The sequence below is a fragment of the Cyrtonyx montezumae genome, unplaced genomic scaffold, assembly GCF_038088225.1.
Source record: "Cyrtonyx montezumae isolate F1298 unplaced genomic scaffold, pur_monq_1.0 scaffold_17, whole genome shotgun sequence".
Lineage (NCBI taxonomy): Eukaryota > Metazoa > Chordata > Aves > Galliformes > Odontophoridae > Cyrtonyx > Cyrtonyx montezumae.
The window spans coordinates 34,913,762-34,931,739 of record NW_027071903.1 but is presented as its reverse complement, the minus strand read 5'-3'; the positions used below and the strand labels follow the sequence as shown (position 1 = coordinate 34,931,739).

Sequence of the window (17,978 nt, the reverse complement as noted above, 5' to 3'; positions counted from 1 at the left end):
ACCGCGTTGAGGTGCTCCTGGGAGTGCCATTTCCAGCCTGGAGAAGTCACACTCAGCCTCTCGCCATCCACGTGTCCCCACGGCCGTGGCCAGGGCCTCCTGTTGGTCAGAGGGCGTTTGAAGCCTCCCAAGTGAAACTGGAATTGTCTGTATCTGCAGAAGTAAACCGTTTGTTTGATGTTCCTGAAGCTGTATTTTCCTTGCCGTGGTTTTTTTCAGTACTCAACGCACGCGAGAGTTTATAATTTGAAGAAGAGGGGAAATGATAAATAAATCTATCCCATTAATGGTCTGTTTCTCAGGTCACGAAATATCAGCAGCACTGAACTCTACAAGGCACATTCTCCAAATGGCATTTTTTTAGGTTGGTTAAAAATGCAAAAGTTTGCCTCCTGCTTCATCTACTATTTAATGAATGCCTGCGGTTACGAGAAGCAACTTTTGACAAACCATCAGGTTCTCTCTCTGTCTCCATGGAGATGCTTTGGACGGGAAGTGGCTGAGAAGACCTCTACCATCCCTCCCCATTACATTCAGAAGCACAATCAACAGAACTCAAATGAATCCACCCTGGGTACCTTGGAGGAGTCACCAGCTACAGCTTTAATTTTCGCTTTTACTCTCTGGAATTAGGACTTGCCCTGGAGCTCTTGTTTGAGAGATTTGCAGGTGACCCAGGGTTAGATCTTCCTATAGCAGTTAGCAAATTTTCTCTTCACATATACGCTGCTTTTCAAACCAGTGCATTTTTTTTACTTAGAAAAAAATCAAACTAACTGAAGAATACATATACCAACAACTCCTACAGTTATACACTTTTAAAGAACATTTGTTCTTCTAATCCAAGGAACTGCTGATTTTAGAAGTAAACACAGCTTATTTTAATCTCTGTGAAGGAAGGCTAAATTTTACTGAACAGCAGCAACCACAAACATTGTCCCCTGTTAACAAACGACAACGCATGCTTGTGTCACCTCTGCACTGGTAGAACTGGAAAAGGGCTTTACAGGAGTACTGCACTTCCTTTTGGTCTTCACCACCATGGGCGTTACCCTTCCTCTGGGTCTGTATCTATAAAATACACTTGTATTTAACAATCTTTTTTTTGTTTTGTTTTGTAAAATCGATACCGGTGAAGCTTCTGAAGGAGGGGGAAGTGCCAAACCCACTAAGAGCAATCTTTGATTTGTCCCTGAATTTCTCAACAACCCCATCCCCAACTGAAGGTTTTGCGAACAGCAAACTTCAATCACTGTCACAAAACAAAGGGTGGGAGAGAGGAAGAAAAACAACTTCAAAATAGAATTAAAAAAAATAAAAGACAGTTCACAACAACCTTAATATTAAATATATTCTTACAATTATATTACGCTGGTTTTCCCAGAGGTCTGAAAGCAAATTTATATAAAGAGATTATTTCATCCACCATTGAACTGCAGCCACTTCTCACAGAAATCTGTTTACCAGAGTTCAGGAACACAATTCAACAAACCGGGCATGAAAAACTGTTGGAATTATGGAGGGAGCGTAAAAAGCCAACAACAGCCACCACTGGAGTGGGACCAGGATGCTGCTGCTAACATCACTCCTGCTCAGCAGGAATGGGGGGAGGAGAAAGACTTGGGGAAATTGCTGAATTCAGTAGAATCACAGAACAGCTCGAGTTGCAAGGGCCCCATCAGGATCACTGAATCCAACTGTAATGTTTAAGACATCTCATTTAGAGATGCCGAAGAGGAGTGCTGAAGGCCAGCAGATGGACATCCATCAGGATGGTCCCTTCTCATTACTGCGTGTCCCTTCTTATCAGATGGAATCAGATAAGAAGTCACTTGTTAAAATTTGCCACTGGAGCCCACTTAAAGAAGTCCTGAGTTTTCGTTGATAGGCTGTAAAATCAATTGTGATCACAAATGACACCATTCTAGGGATCCCTGAAAAGAAGGAACCCACAGAAGTCAAAATGCAGGTATACAAGTGGGGTTTTCTATCCGAATTGAGGTGCTCAGGGTTTGGCCAACAACAGGCATCTTATTCTACTTCACTCTACTGCTCACCTCAGCTACCACTGCAATCCCTCATGAGTTACACATGCGGGTCCACAGGGCTGACACCTCCAAACGAAAGAGCACACAACCAGTGGAATCACTGAGGTTGGAAAAGACCTCTATGATCCTGGAGCCCAGCCAGCTCCCCTCTGAGCTCCAATGGTACCCTTGGAGCTGCTGCACCCCCACTTCTGCTCATTCCCAGGTCCCGGTTAGCTGGGAGGAGATATGCCCCTTCCTTCCAGCCAAGAGAACCTGGCTACACAACCAGCCAACCTACTGCTCGTCCCTTCCTACACAGAGCCCACCTCCCAGGGCCAAGCTCAAGAAACGTGTCCTATTCAGGAAAGTGACTCCATGGGTCCCACTGCAGGCCCTGGAGTCGGGAGGAAGGACTCCTTCCAAGCACAGCTCATCTTCCATTGCATGGAAGCATCAGCTTGTGCTAGAGGCATTGCGTGTTTGGAAAAATCTCCCAAAGAAATGTCAATATCTCCTCCTGGACACAGCTCTCAGTCCTGGTAGGGAGCTCTCAGAGCAAACATCATTTCAGGATCTTGCTCAGGGCAGACAAAAAGGCCTCAGCTGTGACGTGAAGGCGAGAGAACCGCATGGAGCAACAGAAGAGCTGCTTCCATTACACTGCTTTCTTATTTAAACAATAAACATTGAGACAATTAAAAATATAATAATAATAAAAGATGCCATAACCACGTGGAAAACACAAACTTACACCCTGACCCAAAGACAGACTGGCGGCGATCACTGCGTGCTCCTTTTCCCAAGCAGAAACACAAATGACCATTAGCTTTGACTTGTCCCCTGCATTTCCATGTCAGAGCATGTTGTTAGAGCAACAATTTCCTTTTCTTCCATTTTAAATATCCGATAGGAAGATTAAAATAAAAAACAAACCTTGATACTTTCAAAAGAAATAAAACAAGTGCTAATATCTGTGCAGTTTATAAGAACAAAAAACACTCAAACTCCATTCAAACCATGCTGCGAGCTTCTCATGAATGGATCATATTCAAGCACCACTTTATTGCTGGTTAAGGGACAAAAAATACCGTCAGTAAAATGTATGTCAACTATGTTATATCTAAAGGATGAAGCCCCTGGTGCAACCAGCACTAAGAAATGGCTGGGAGCTTAAAACGATGGCAGAGGACTTCTGATATTTGCAGTGATTTCCAGGAGGTGTTGTAAAAGCAAAAATATTTTCCCAGATCTGTGATATTTAAAGATAGGCTGAAAATTTAAATGGGAGGAAAAAAATCACTATTTTGGCACTCGCATTTGAGCAGTGCTTCATGTCACTTACACGGCTCTACATCACGATGTCTGCGGAAGATGAGATTTCTTTCACGAGGAGATGCGCTGCAACCAAGCCTCCATTCATCCCCACAAAATAAATGAATGCTTAAAGGATGTCTCTGTCAATTGGAAAAACAACAGCAGAACGGCTATTTTGCATGCCAAGTTAGACTAAGTATTTTTTTTTTCCCTGACAACCTGCTCACATTTAAATGAAACCAGGCCAAAATTGGGTCAATAGTATGGATTGTGTGTAACAAAAAGAATCTCAGACCGTGCTCACGGAGGGATCAGAAAGCAGCAGCTCTGCTTAGAGCCACGCAATTATTCAGCAAGCAGAGATGCAGCAAACAAACCAATCTGTTTTAAATGGGAGCGCTCGCACCGCCGCTTGCTGGGGATTTTTTTTTTTGCCCTACAATTAAATGTTCCCTGCCGAAATCACAGCGAGGGAGGAACGCGCCAAAGGAAGGACGGACACAACACCTTGCAAAAAAAAAAGAGCAAAAAAAAAGAGAATAAAAAGAACCCCCTCTCCCCTCTTGAAATAGACACACCACCTCCAACAAAACGGCTTTGGTAGGAATGGAAAAGCTTCCGCTGCGGGAAGCCCCGTGTCCGGAGCCGTCCGTGTGCCGGGCACTGCGAAGTACAGAGCTCTCCCCAACGGGAGGAGCAAAAAGACGGCTTGCACCGAGCGTTACCGGCCGTATATTTTCTTAGAAAGGCTGACTGTTTTCTTACAGAAGCACGTGTGCAGCGAGCGCTTTCCCGGGCTATAAAACCTCCTGTTATCCACTTAGGTTTGTTTGCAGTGGGAATTAAGGACGGCTCTTCGTCATCGTCCCTCTGCCGACCGCCAGCCCCGCGCTGATGTGTGGCACAATGGAGCTGAGAGAGCAAAAAAAAAAAGAGGGGGGAAAAGCCCGAGCGTGGCTCAGCCCCTTCCTCACCCGCGGCCGTTCTTCATCGCGCTGCAAAACTCTCCATCTTAATAACAAATAATAGTAATAATTCACCGCAGGTTCGTGGGACTTCCGGTGCGTTTTGAGATAAGTTCTCTGAATGCTGGGGTTATATATTTTAAGAAACGCCATCTCCCGCATCCATCATCCCTCTTGTCTTTCTCATCTTTTTTTTCTTTTCTTTTTTTTTTTTTCTACTTATCGTGTTCTTTATTTGAAACAGATTTTTAACAGATAATCTTGATCGTTATAACAATATCTCGCTTGCATTTTATTCAAATAATTCTTAAAAACAGCTTAAAAAGCCGTTTGGAATAACATCAAGCTCTCCATCAATCACACGGAAAAATTCCGCTGGCGGTTGTATAAACATCAGATCAACTCCGATGTCTTCAAGGATTTCAGAGTGAACCATAAAAAACTCCATTAACTTCTGACAAAGAATGCAAATTAATCACAACATGGGGTGAAATGAAATTAAAGGCTCTTTTCTAATCAATGACAAGGCGGGATGAAATATCTGCTCCTCTCCGTCTCCCCGCGCTCGGGCGATGCTGGACGCGGCTCCGCGCTCCGCACCCCAATCTCAGGTGCATCCAATTTGTTCCTGGCTCTCTCCGGTGCCAGCGAAAAGCCTGGCGGAGACAGATGCACCACGAACCTTAAATGACAGTTTTGGCCTCCGGAAGTGCGATCGCTACAGCAAAATCTAGTACAGCCTCCAGGTGAAATGTCTGGAGCTCCATATGGAGCAGGGAAAATTAACAACAAGATGAAAATCGCTGCAGCAGCGGGGAGCCGGGATTTTTTATTTTTTTTTTTTAAGGGGGGAAAAAAAAAATGGGGGCGGGGGGGAAATAAATTTAAAGATGAGGAAAGAGAAGTAATAAATTAATGGAGTGTGAAAACGTTCGAAGCTTTACAATACCGGGGGCACTGTTTGCTCAGATTTGGGGTGGGGGAGAAGCAGGGCAGGAGGGTGCGCAGAGGAAGGGGGGGGGTCTTTAAACTTTGGGTCATTTTCCTGTCATTTATTAACCCAGGCCGGGAACCACGGCCGAACGAGGGAGATCGTCCCTCTGAACACAGCGCATCTGACACCCAGCGCCGACGGCAGCGTCTGCCCGCTCCTCCGCAGCATTTCCCTAATGGACGCGGTCCTCCAGCATCCTGCTTTGTGCAAAGTTGGACTACAAGCCGGGAATATTTAGTGGGCAATTCTTTTCATTTCTCCTAAATTACATTGTCATTAAACAAGCCATTGCCCCCATCACGTTTTTATACACCATTCAGAAGCTGAATCTCCGATTAAGCGCACGTCTCGCTCCTCAGCCACTGCGCATCTTTGGGGTTCCAGCTTCAAATTGAATTAAATTTGCTCCGAGGTTCCACGGCCTTCTGCTGCTCTTATATGTACGCATCTGAATACATATGTTTTTTACACCTCTGTCTGCAGAGCTGCCGCCAGAATCAGAAGAATTATGGTTAAAGTTTTACAAGAAATTCGGAACTTATTCCCCATATGCGCTTTTCTCACTCATCTGAACGCCTGCGCCGAGGGGCACTGGCAGTGGGCCTCGGGGAAAGGGCTTTCCTTGCCGTTTTAAACACTTCCATAGGAAAGCACTTCATACTAAAGAGTTTTTCATGCGGGCGTGTGTGTGCACCTCTCAGTTTGAATGGGGCTGTGCATCAGGGGAAGAATATACCCCTACGTGTGCATGTTTGTATCTACAGAAAGTCCTCCGTGTGCCATACGCTACTTCTTCCAAAAGGTATTTTACATCAGAGCAACTGCACCCGGCAGCACTGTGCCAGGGAAACAGACAACACGTGAAATCCACTCACTGGGTTTTCATGTGTTGCCACATTGTAAGGATCTGAAGTTCTCATAGTGGGAATGTCTGCTCCAACCACCGCTGTTTTCTTACTCAGATCACTACTGTTGGCTGTCACCAACAGATCATGACATACACTGTGTATCATGACACAAAAATTACGGTAACTCGGTAACTAAAAATCTAAAGATCACAACAAACACAAAACCCGTAAGCAATTCACTTACATATGCAGTTGTGTACTGAAGTGCTTCCCAGACACGACTTTAACATAAGATTAAATAATGACAGCGTGAGAAATACGTGTTAGCAAAATAGATGCTTATAAAACACACGGAAAAGCGCTGAATCCCATCCTTAAAATATTTTACTAAAGGCCAGAAAAAAAACCCATCCTTTAATTGTACTGGCATATTTGCAGGGGTCCAGAATCTCCACACTACAACGATTCCCCCTATAGATCTTATTCATTTAAACCGAGTTTGTACACATCATCTGTCTGTGTCTTAAAAGTAAAGGAGAAAAAAAAACCCTTTTCTGTTCAGCTGCAGCTGGAGGGAAATGCTCCTTTGTGGGAAGCTTCCAGTGCTCGCAGGCACAGACCCACACGTCCCATTGGCAGAGGGAAGTCAGCCCAAGCTGACGAGGCACAAACACTGTCCTGTCAGCACGTGTACCATGAGCTTCTATCACTCGACCAAACCCAACAAAGAGAAGAAGATCTACTCAGTTATGTATGGGTCTCTGAGATATTCACGCTGACATTAAAAGAACTCAACACCCTACGGATTATCCACCTGCTCAGGGTTGCTGAGGGTACCAGAGACCAACTACGAGCACTCGCATCCAAAATACAGATCCTGCACACGAAGCCCTTACTAAAAGCAGCTGCCTGAAAACCTTAATAGCTGCATTTTGAAGTTTCACCCCTTCAACCATTTTACATTAAAAAACACACCCAATTTCATGGCCTGATGACTTGCCAAATATTCTTTTACAAACACGATCTGTTTTTTAATTAGTATAGCAAAAAAAAACCAACAACCCAAACTTAAACTAGCGATCGTGTTCCACTCCCAGTTCAGAAACCAAGTTTTGATGTGGAGCCATCCACAACAACGCACCCTAAGCTCCTTCCCAGCTCCAGTGCCCCTGTGCACAGAGGGCTGCATCCCACGGCACTCAGGTTTAGCACAAAAGGCACTGAGATGCCCAATGAGCACCAGGGGCTGTGCCAACATGTGGAGGGCACTTCAGCACAAGAGCTGCTTTTTCAGCCCACTCTCAAAGGAGAGGGTTCATTTCACAACGCGGAGAAAACAGGGACAAAATCTGCCAGGTAGCCAATGACAGCTCTTTTTCGGTCAGGAAACATTTTCCACGAGAGATAAAAGTGAAAAATCAGTGCATTTCCACTTACACAAAATCTTTACAAGTCCATAAAACTGTCAGGAGAATTTGCTTAAAACAGCTTATAAAAATGGGAGAGAATGAGTCCCAGCCTATTATTCAATAACCATGTTTGTGAGGCATCTGCATAATCTAACCATGCATAAATTAGTATGTGTATTACAACAGTTATTTGCATAATAATAGCAAGTTAATAGATGCTTAAAGAGCACAGACCAACACCACCTTTAAATCAGACATGCCTCCAGGCACTCTGATCTGTATAGACCAAGATGCAGAAAAAACAGCGCTCATAAAACACAAGAAAACATAAAAACCACATTCAAATAATTCATTTTAGTCCCTGGACACTTCACTTTTTCCCCTCTCCCAGGAAAGAATAATTTGAAGAGCCACAGAACAGTTTGTGCTTATGAATTCTAACAGCCACCTCGCAACAAGAATTTAAAGGAAGCACCGAACCTATTTGAGGATTGATTCTTTGGTTCAGGGCTTCATGCTTTTACAAGCACACCAAGCAAGAGTGGCCACAGCCAAGTTGGGAAGAGTTTTACGAGTTAGAAAATGTCAGCACAGGAACGTGAACACCAGTTAGCGTCAGCGTCATCTCCTCTTTAAAGGGAGAACCCAGAATCCTTTTACATATTCCATTCACATTCCATTTTTGATTTGAGATGATTTCAGGCGGTTGTAACGCTGTTCCAAATTGGAACTGAAAAATGAACATAGAGAAAAGGAGTAGATACATCTTCCTGGCATCAAAAGCACTGCTGTACATATGGGATTATTTTTTAATCTCACAACAAAACAATCATTAACATCATCACAATTTTCCTGCTCTCCAGGGGAAAGAAAATCTAGAGTTTTGGGGGAAAAGGAAAAAAAATAAATCAATACAGACTTCTAAATGACTCCTTCAAGATACTACTTTTCAATTTAACAGGACAGATTTATTTGTATGTGGCTCAAATGTTCACAATTGCTCTCTGCACCTTCATACATAGGAATGAATGTCACAGTGGCAAACAGCAGTAATGAACAATCTTACCTGAGGATATGGAAACCTCCCAAGAGCAAGCTGGGAAAGGAAATAATATTTGTCTAGTTATACAGATTTGCATGGAGGGCACATTTTCTTAAAGAGAGAAAAGTACTCAACTCTTACTATTGTATAAGTGGGAAAATGCCAGCAGAAGTACACAAAGATCTGCATTTAGAATGGAGTTATCCACAACAATTATCCCTTGTTTTATATTCCTGAATATTTCTGTATTTCCCAAGCTTTTGTCTGTACCACTTAGCGACACTGTTTGATGCCCAAGTTCCTGAGGACTCTCTAAATTAAACCAGTTCAGCCTCAACAGCGAGGCCACCGACACTGACCTTCCTGATAATTATCTGCAATGAGCAGGTATTGTAGAGCATGCACTGAACTCCCTAAGTCCTTCCCTCACCGTCTCAGAGTAAAATCTGGGTTACATAGCTGAGGTTTGTTTCCTTATCGGTGTCAGCCCCAGCTGGGAACCTGGGCGTGAGATCTGGAGAGAGGCTGCAGCACCTGCAATACGACACACGGGCTTTCCTTCAAATCTGCTTTCAGTTGCATGCCATATGAACAGGATGCACTGTATTATCCCTCGCTTGATGCATCACTAATGTATCCGCTAGTATCAGTATTAGGCCAACAACAACATTAACGCTGCCACAGCTAATAGTCAGCCCATGAGAAATCCGTTGTTTGGTACAAGAGTTTAGGTTTCCCCCATTGGCATCTGAACCTTCGAAACAATTTCAGCAAAGCACAACTATTCTACTTTGTTTACTATCCAGAGAAGGGCATGGATTTTCAGAGTTGACACAGACTCCCCAGAAGCAGTTACCTTTGTGTTCTGACTGCTTTCTGAAGAACCCCATGTCCACCACTGGTGTTGGACTTGGGGATCTCAGAGGCCTTTTCCAACCTTAACAATTCTGGGATTCTATGATCTTCAGGAGATGACCTACCCAGGGGTTATGGATGCCGTGCTATCGTGACAAACTATACTCACTTCAGACCAAGTAGCAGCATCAATGCCAAAGGTCTCAGCCGCGTTGCGTACAGCCAGCACTGGTGAAAGCACCCCAGTGCACCTGTAATGCTGCTGTCATTTGAGCTCTCCAGTGCCAGGGTTATTTGACCTAGGCAGATTGCAGCTGAGGCAGCTGTGCTAACCTGTGATGAAATTTCAGCCCAGTTGGCAGCACAGAACCATCCGAAGTAAAACAACAAGGCACAGGCAGAGCTGCAGCAAGGCGGGGAAGCGGTGGGGCAAAGAGCAGCAGACATCTCTTGAGTGTCACCAGGTGAGGTACAGCGTGATGAGGAGAGGATAAGGAGAAGCTGGCAGCAGAGAGGAAGCAAGCAGGCATCGGTGGAGACGGAGCTATTCCTGCCATGCCAGCAGCCACCCAAGCCTATGCTGTATAGGACATTTGGCTGTGAGCCTTACACATTCAATGAACTTCTTCCAGAACCTCAGAGGAAAGACAGGACAAGAGCAGAGTAGGTACTGGAAGTGTTTAAGAGGCATGCAACAGAAACCCAGAGCAAGGAAACAATTCTTTTGTGCAGCTCAGAGCTTCTCCTTGTAGCAAATTCATCCTTCCAGCAAACCAATCCAAGCTGAGCAGGCTTGATGCTCCCCTTCTGTCACTGCTGTCTGGTTCCCCGCTTCTCCCGGCTCAGCCAGTCCCTTTCTGATGTCAGGCTTTGAAATACAATGCTAAATGGATAAGGGCAGGCCCTATGTTTTCTGTCATGCTCAGTCTTAAGGATCAGAAGCCACTAACACATACAGAACAGTTCCCTTTTCCATTTTCTCGTCTCCTTGGGAGGACCATCCTCAACTCACAAGAAGCTGCTCAAGATCCTAAGAAGCACTGCTGCTGCAACACGCCATAAATGCCAAACTATAAACCTATAAACGCCGAAAAACATTTTACAACAAACAAAAACAGAAGAAAACCTAATTTTCCCAATGACTGCTGACTTAAAACAGTCATGACAACAGCTACAGACTTGTAGGCATGTCATATGTATCCCACTGTATAACAAGAAGATAATTATGGCTTTACACATAGGGTGCCACTGTGCACACCTTCCTTAAGCAGAAGATGTACCACTACCTCAGTGCTGGCTTCAGACTAAGGACTTCTGCCCTCAGGGGTGATTCCTTTCCCTGACCATCACGTGCTACTGTAGGGCTTTGCCTGTGTGACTCTAAAAGCTGCTGAACAACTGAGGAAAGAGCAGCACCCTGCCAGACTTAGGGATGAGCTCCCAGGAATCCAAAACGCATTGGGCACGAGTTCCTTGGGGGCTGTTAACAAAGGCAGACTGTGCCTGGCAAAGCTGCACCCTGAGAACTGCAGAGCAGCTCTGGATGGGTCACACAGCAGTTCTGCATTCCCAGAACCATCGCTCGGTTCATCCAGAGAGAGTTGCTTCCTTCCTGCAAGATTGTCAAGGTATTATAAATTAAGAAACTTACCAAAGAGTATGTAATCTTCCCTGAAATAGCCTGCAGATATGTCACTGTACTAAATGTGTTTCAGATTTAATGAAGCTTTAATGTCCTTTTTAATTTTGCCTGTTTCTATATCACCAGGGGTCGAGCAAGGCAATCAGCACTCGAGAGGGTGGTTTGGTTTAAAACTAGGAAAAACTCATTTGCTTATGAGTTGCACTGTATTTTCTTAATTAAATTTACTAAGTAAAATGGTTTAAGTTCAGCCAACCAATGACCTCTGTACGTAGATTTAGATTTATAAATAGTGCCACAGTAAAAGTAAAAACAAACAAACAAGCACAAAAACCCCACAACAACAACAAAACCCATAAGAGAGCTTCACTGAAGGGACTTTTATCCCCTCCATCATCCCGACTCCAGGAAGTAAGTCAGACACGTGCAACACAGCCCAGTGCAGAAAGCAGAAAAGGTGAACCACCAAATTTGAGCACGGACGTCAGAACGTTCTCTGCATTTACACAGGGCAACTGGGAACGTCTGATTTGTGATTTTAAGGCATTCCAGCCAAAATAAGGCATTTCAGGGTACACTAGTTAGGGACAGGAACCGGCCGCTGTTTTACGTGGCCCTGGATATTACAGAGGAGGGAGGGGAACGCTCGGGCTCTGAGGTGCTGGTTCTCATTTCCCTATGGGCCCCTTCACACTGTGTGAGGACTGTAAAAAACTTCAGTTTACAAAGACACAGTGAATTGCACTGCCAGCATGGTACAGAAGTATAAATGGGAATCAAACCAAACCAGCAAGAAATATGTCAGAATAACATTTCCCTACACTATTTCACTTTAGACCAACTGCGTGCCTGTGCCTTTTTTCCCTTTTAACTCCTACCTTCTTTGACTTAAAGTAGCTCATCAGAATCGAAGCACCTCAAACACTCATCTTCACGGGGATCAGTGAAGTTGCGTCCTAAAAAATGACTTGTGCTGTGCAGTCCCTGACAGGAGCATTTGCCAAGGCTCAGAGAGGTGCAGGGGGATGCACAGGGATTTAAAACAGTAACTGATAAACTGAGACATAAACGCTCCAAAATGAGTCCATAAAACGCAGAGGTACAGTTTGCTCCTTATCAGATTGGGTCAAAACGTGCTAAGAACAAACAAGGAAAGGCAAAAAAAAACCCCAGGAGGCAGCCAGTGGTGGGGTCAGGGCAACAGTACTGTAGTTAGGGCAGCCAGTTTTAGGGTTAGGGCAACAATATTGTGGTCAGGGCAGCCAGTATTTATTAGGGTTAAGGCAGCCACTGTTTAATATTAGAGTTAGGGCAGCCAGTATTAGGGTCAGGGCAGTTCTGGCAGAGCGAGGTGCCCAAAGCCCTTGTGCTGAGCAGCTGTAAGAAGAGCTGGAAAACAACTCCAAGCAGGCTCAACCTGTTCACAATTAAAAACATACACTTAACGTGCAGATAAGTGGAGACAAAATCAAAACGACTCGTTGAAAAAACATAATTAACCATTCTGGAGCCGAAGATGGAAATCCAGAAATCCTCACTAACGAACCATTTTCCCCACGTTGCTTTCCTGCCTACTGTTAATAAGAATTACAACAGTCCTCGTCCTGCTCAGGAAGGGACTGAGGGAAAAAAGCCCCAAACATATTTTTAGGACACTCGGGCAATAAAGACTCCCACTTAGATTAGTGTCTACGTTGTGCAAGTTGTTTTTTAATTTACAGTTACACTGAAAAGCAGGGGATGTTTTTATTCTTAATTTAGACACATTCCATGTTTCTCAGCATAACTGCAAATTGAAAGTAAGCACTTACAATACCGCTAGTGATCCAGCTGAAGGAGGACTTTATGGTCTGAAATGTTCTAAAATTTGTTCTTAATTACCTCGTGCACATTTTACACAATTAAATTTCCATCTGAGGATTTTGCATTTAGATGGTGCACTGCAGTTAAACCCTCGTTTTATGGAAAAGCTGCCGTCACTTCGGAACGTTCAGACATGGGAAACTTTAAAAATCAGACTTAACTACTGGATAACATAAAATTCCCTCGGTGAAATTGCATTCCAAGACCAATTCATACATTCCTCGATAGATGGCTTAAAATCACCTGGAACTCTGCAGGGTACGGACCTTAATAAATATTAAATACCTCAAAAACTACTCTGAGATTTTTCTTTCCTTCTAATATCAATGTCACTGTCCTCCTATTGCTCAGTTAAAAAAAAAAAAGAAAAGAAAAGAGGAAATCCAAAAGGATATAACAGCAATTTACCAGCGTTAAAGTGCTTCTGAGGTTAAACTGACAACAAAGATGAACAGAAACACAAAGCATCTTGAAGTAGGGTTTCAATTAAATGTGCAGGATTTAGTAATGCAGGAACGAAAAGAAGAGTTACAAATTAATTTAATCTTCTGCCTATAGTTTGCAGCTGCACTCCAAAGTGTCTGGGGCTTAAGAACAAAGCCTTGAAAGGCCTCGGAGTGAGGAAAGCTTCAATTTTTAATGTATAACGCCATTAGCTGATAACTTGTGGAATCTGCGACCCCTGCGGAGGGGCATAAGTGTGGTAACAGAGACTGATGAAGTGACATATTTGTTCGTGTCGGGAACCATGAGAAAGAAGGTTATTACTAATACCGTCAGGCCCACCAGAAATATGCCCTAATAACCTTCGGGACGTTCCTTGGCGTGAGCAGATGAGTTCCAGATCTCTCTACATAAAATATATTAAAAATCAAAGCCTAATTCACCTTAATTAAAGATAATTAGTTTCACTTTGACTTCTTTTAAATATGAGCTATAGCGAACGCGCCGGGAACCGAAGGCCGCGTGCGATGGTGATTCAATGGCACATCCCCTCTCTGAACGGCCTCTGCCAAACGGAGAGGAGCAAACGGGGCCTGGCAGCCCCGGCCCCTCGGATTTGCGCCCAACGCCCTCTGGGGATCAGGGAATGCTGCTGGAAGCACGGCCAGGCCTCGCTGCGTCCCTGTGGGCTGCGCAGGGGGGTTGTGCAGCCCCTTCCTTCATGCACAGGGTGGGGGCAGAGTCTGAAAGGACGAGGGGAAGCGGCTTCTAACTAAAAGAGGGGAGATTCGGAACAGATGGAAGGCAGACTGCAATAAGGGCGGCGAGCACAGGCTGCCCAGAGAGGTGCTGGGTGCCCCGTCCCTGCAGACAGCCAAGGTCAGGCTGGGTGGGCTCTGAGCACCTGGTGCAGCTCTGGGTGCCCCTGCTCATTGCAGGGGAATGGGACCACGTGGCTTTTCAGGGGCCCTTCCAACTCCAACGGGTCTATGACTCTATCCATCCATCCACTCACTCAGGCAGAGAACCACGTTATTTATTTCGCTGCTACACACACTGCCCGCTGTGGCCTAAGAGCAATTGCTGGGAAACATGATACATGGAGGTCTCAACCCACGCAAACTGTACCTAAACTTACACTTTATTGCAGCTTAGTTCACAATCTTCACCTAATATAGGGTTACATCCCAGCGCAGCAAGCGGATAAATCATCCCGGAATATTACTCGGCTAAGTTTAGCTGTGAGTGGAGCATATGTGCTTCCGAGTCACTGAAGCAAAGGCCCATAAAATACACTAATTACTGGAAGTTATGGTCACTGAGTGATTGATAGCGCTCTGCAAGGCAACTTCCCCGTTTTCAGCTATTCTGATGGGCCTCCTCCACCACAGAGCAATTATTAATTCATGACCCAGCCCTCGGGCGCTGGTACCTTCTACTCCTCATTCCGCTGCCACAGAATGGTGATATAGCTGGACACTGTCTTCCTTCTTCCCAACGGCTGCGTGAATTCGGCAGGTGTGGAAACTGAGCTAAGGGCCACTGCCTGGAGAAAGGCTCCAAACACCATAAAAACCCACCCCAGAACACCCAGGCCAGCATTTTCCTAGGAACAAGTATCTGAACTGCATCGTTCTGCACAGAATGATTGGAACTGCAGAAACATTCTACCAAGCGAAAATCTGTCTGTGTTACAGCTACTCTCAGCGGCTGGATCGAGTAAGGATTTATGTGTGTAAGTCAGAAACACTGCACTATGCACATTAAAAACGCTGCAGGGGAATGTCCATTCATAAGTGAAATCTTGCAGAAGACCACATGGTGGTCTGCAGGACTCCCTGCTCACCAGCAGCTCACAGATCTTCCACTGCCATCACCTCTGTGTTGATGACATGTCACTGCTCACTTAGATCCTTTAGAAACCATCCCTCGGAAGCCTCTGCTCCTTGACCAGATTACTTATACAAGCATTTTTACACCCGTTTCCTGCAGTCAAAGATCTTGAAGTGCTTTAAGAGGATCATCGTAAGGCAGAGCTGCTTCTCTCCGAGCACCCTCTTCAAACACGTTCCTCAATCCATGTCCTCATGGACCGTGTGCTCCTCCCACACCTCCACCCGTGCTCCCAGCCCGAGTGTGCAGAAGGCTCTGGGTGTCCGTAGTGCTGGCATTGTAGGTACAGAGTGCCTTGCCCACTCCAGAGTTACACGTGTGCCTGAAGTACATCATGTATGTTTGCTGGGTACGTGTCGGTGTCCCTTCCGAAGGGAGTGCTGAGATGCTGTAAATCTGTAATGTGACTGCTTGAAATATTGCTTAAAACGGCATGTTAAAACAAATGTCACAAGTGACCAGCAGCCCTTGGAAGCTCTTACAAGGCATCGTCAGTCGAACACATGGGTTCATGTGTTTGACAAAAACTGCTTGATTTGTGCAAAATCATTTATTTCCTGCACTGAAATGCAATTCTGGCTGTATTTGTAGTTAAAAGGAGCATCGGACAAAGACCTGCAAGCTTACACCTCTGCCCCAGCAAGCAGCTCGGATCACAAGCCCACTCCCTCCCCCAAACTCCCTTCTCCTGCCACTGTGTCTCACCCTGCTCTGTACAGACAGATCAGATAAGGTGCCCGGGATCCAGCCAACCCCTCCTCACCAACTTCTGCCTCTCAACACAGGCACCGGGGGACAGGAAGGCTTTACTAAAAGAGTAAGGATTCACCAGACAGCAGCCATATAAGGCAGGATTAGGGTAATACTGCAGAGCAACAAGAGACAACCTCACCCTTCCTCCTGTGCAGGGCATCGTTTTTGGAAGGAGGCTGAATTGGTTACAGAACAACAACAGCACTCAGGCTCAGCCTGGAGTGTATTTTATGGCTGAGTTATAAACCCTCTGAAACACAGCTTTTATAATGAAAACGCTGACGCCGACTTCAGTGCAGTGACAGCAATGTCATCGGCTTAAATTGAACTTGCTTTGTCAATCCCAGAACACTTAAGTAAAACTCCTAATCTAAAAACCTCGTGGGAACACACAAACTGTTTATGACGAAACATTTTTAAGCAGGTCCACAGGTGAGGTATTAAATTTAATTCTCTTTAAAGCAGTTCCAAAGAAAGAAAAGCAAAGTGAAAAACAAAACAAAACAAAAAAAGCTGCATGTGCTTGGACATCTTTTACTTCATAAGGAACACAGATGCTCACTGTCTCCCAAAGTCTGGTCCTACCCACACTCCTACTTCTGTGCTAGTGAGTTTTCTGAACCTTCAGGAGTAACAGTTTGGTTTCTCATTAAGCATAGCACTGCAGCAAAGAAATTCAAGACATTTCAAGGCTCAGGAGATGATTAAAGAAAATAAGCAGATTTAGGTCACTGCCATTTTATACTATCATAAGTTTTCAAAACAAAACAAAACAAAGCAAACTCACAACCTTGCTACCTCCGTTCCACACGCCATTTCACTCCAATTAACGTGCTCTAACTGCACCAGCTTGAAGCTGCAGGGATTGGAGAACCACACTACTGAGCAGAGATGATGTTAAAATCCGACAGCACACGTTCACTTCCCTTTTTAACAGCTCCATCAACAAGAGCCCGGGCGTCTTTGCTGCCAATCCCCATGTCAATACAGTGCCACTTTAATGACAGTGACCTTGCGTGGCTCTTGGAGCATCTTCTTCACCTTTTTTGCGACATTTTTCTAAGCCGCCGTCCTTGCTTTCATCATTTAACACATCACTCAAACCACTTCAATAAAAGAGCGATCACGCTGAAGAGAGGTCTCCGAGGATCGGATGACATCCCAATTAACAAAGCACACAGAACCAAATTGTTTTGTACAGCTGGTTCAGGACACATCCGTGGAAAGTGAGGGGGGGGGGGGGGGAAGTTGAGAAGGTTTGAAAGAGAGAAAAACATAAACAAAACATTTTCCTAATGGTGGATGATGTGAAATCTACCCTTTAAATCAGCCTCGTGACCATTAAGGTTGCCTAATAATAATCCCAAACTAAGCTGCAAAGTCTCAGCCTTTGTGGAAGATCATCTGATTGCTGCTGCACGTGGAAATACGTTCAGCAATACGCTCAGCAAAGGAGCCAGCAAAGCCTGCTCCACATCACTCGTGCATTTCTATCACTCTATTCCACCGTGAATCAAAACGAACACCACAGTCAAATATTAATGTAATACAATCTCATTTTAGCCCTTTGTTGCACAGATTCATTTACAGACAGTGTGAGTATGTTCCACAGCTCTCCAAAATTGTGAGGACTCTCCAGTACCACAACCCATTGAAATGTGCAGTAAAACAAATTAACAGTGCTGCATCCCCTGTGACACTTCAGAGTGTGTCATTATCGTATATTCAGAGTTAACTTCAATCACACTCGAAGATTTACAAGACCTGAATGCAATGATTCAGCATTAAATATTTTCATTTTGGTTAAAACCAAAGGAAAGTACTGTTTGAAATAACCACAGCCACAGAGAACTTCTGGGCTACAAAGCATGCTATTTTCCTGGATGCTCGGGATCAGCACCACCACAGCTCCACTTCCAGCTGATC

At 44.7% G+C, this 17,978-nt stretch overlaps 1 protein-coding gene across 2 annotated transcripts in view; it reads right to left on the bottom strand.

Annotated features, from left to right (window-relative positions):
* Positions 1–17,978, bottom strand: part of MAP2K5 (mitogen-activated protein kinase kinase 5) — a 111,147-nt gene that overhangs the window by 32,864 nt on the left and 60,305 nt on the right. The window contains exon 17 of one of the 2 annotated variants that reach the window (XM_065734088.1): positions 8,627–8,656. The exons of the other annotated variant lie outside the window; for it this stretch is intronic. Coding sequence (XP_065590160.1) covers positions 8,627–8,656 — 30 coding nt within the window. The remainder of the gene's footprint in view (positions 1–8,626; positions 8,657–17,978) is intronic. 2 annotated transcript variants of the gene reach the window in all.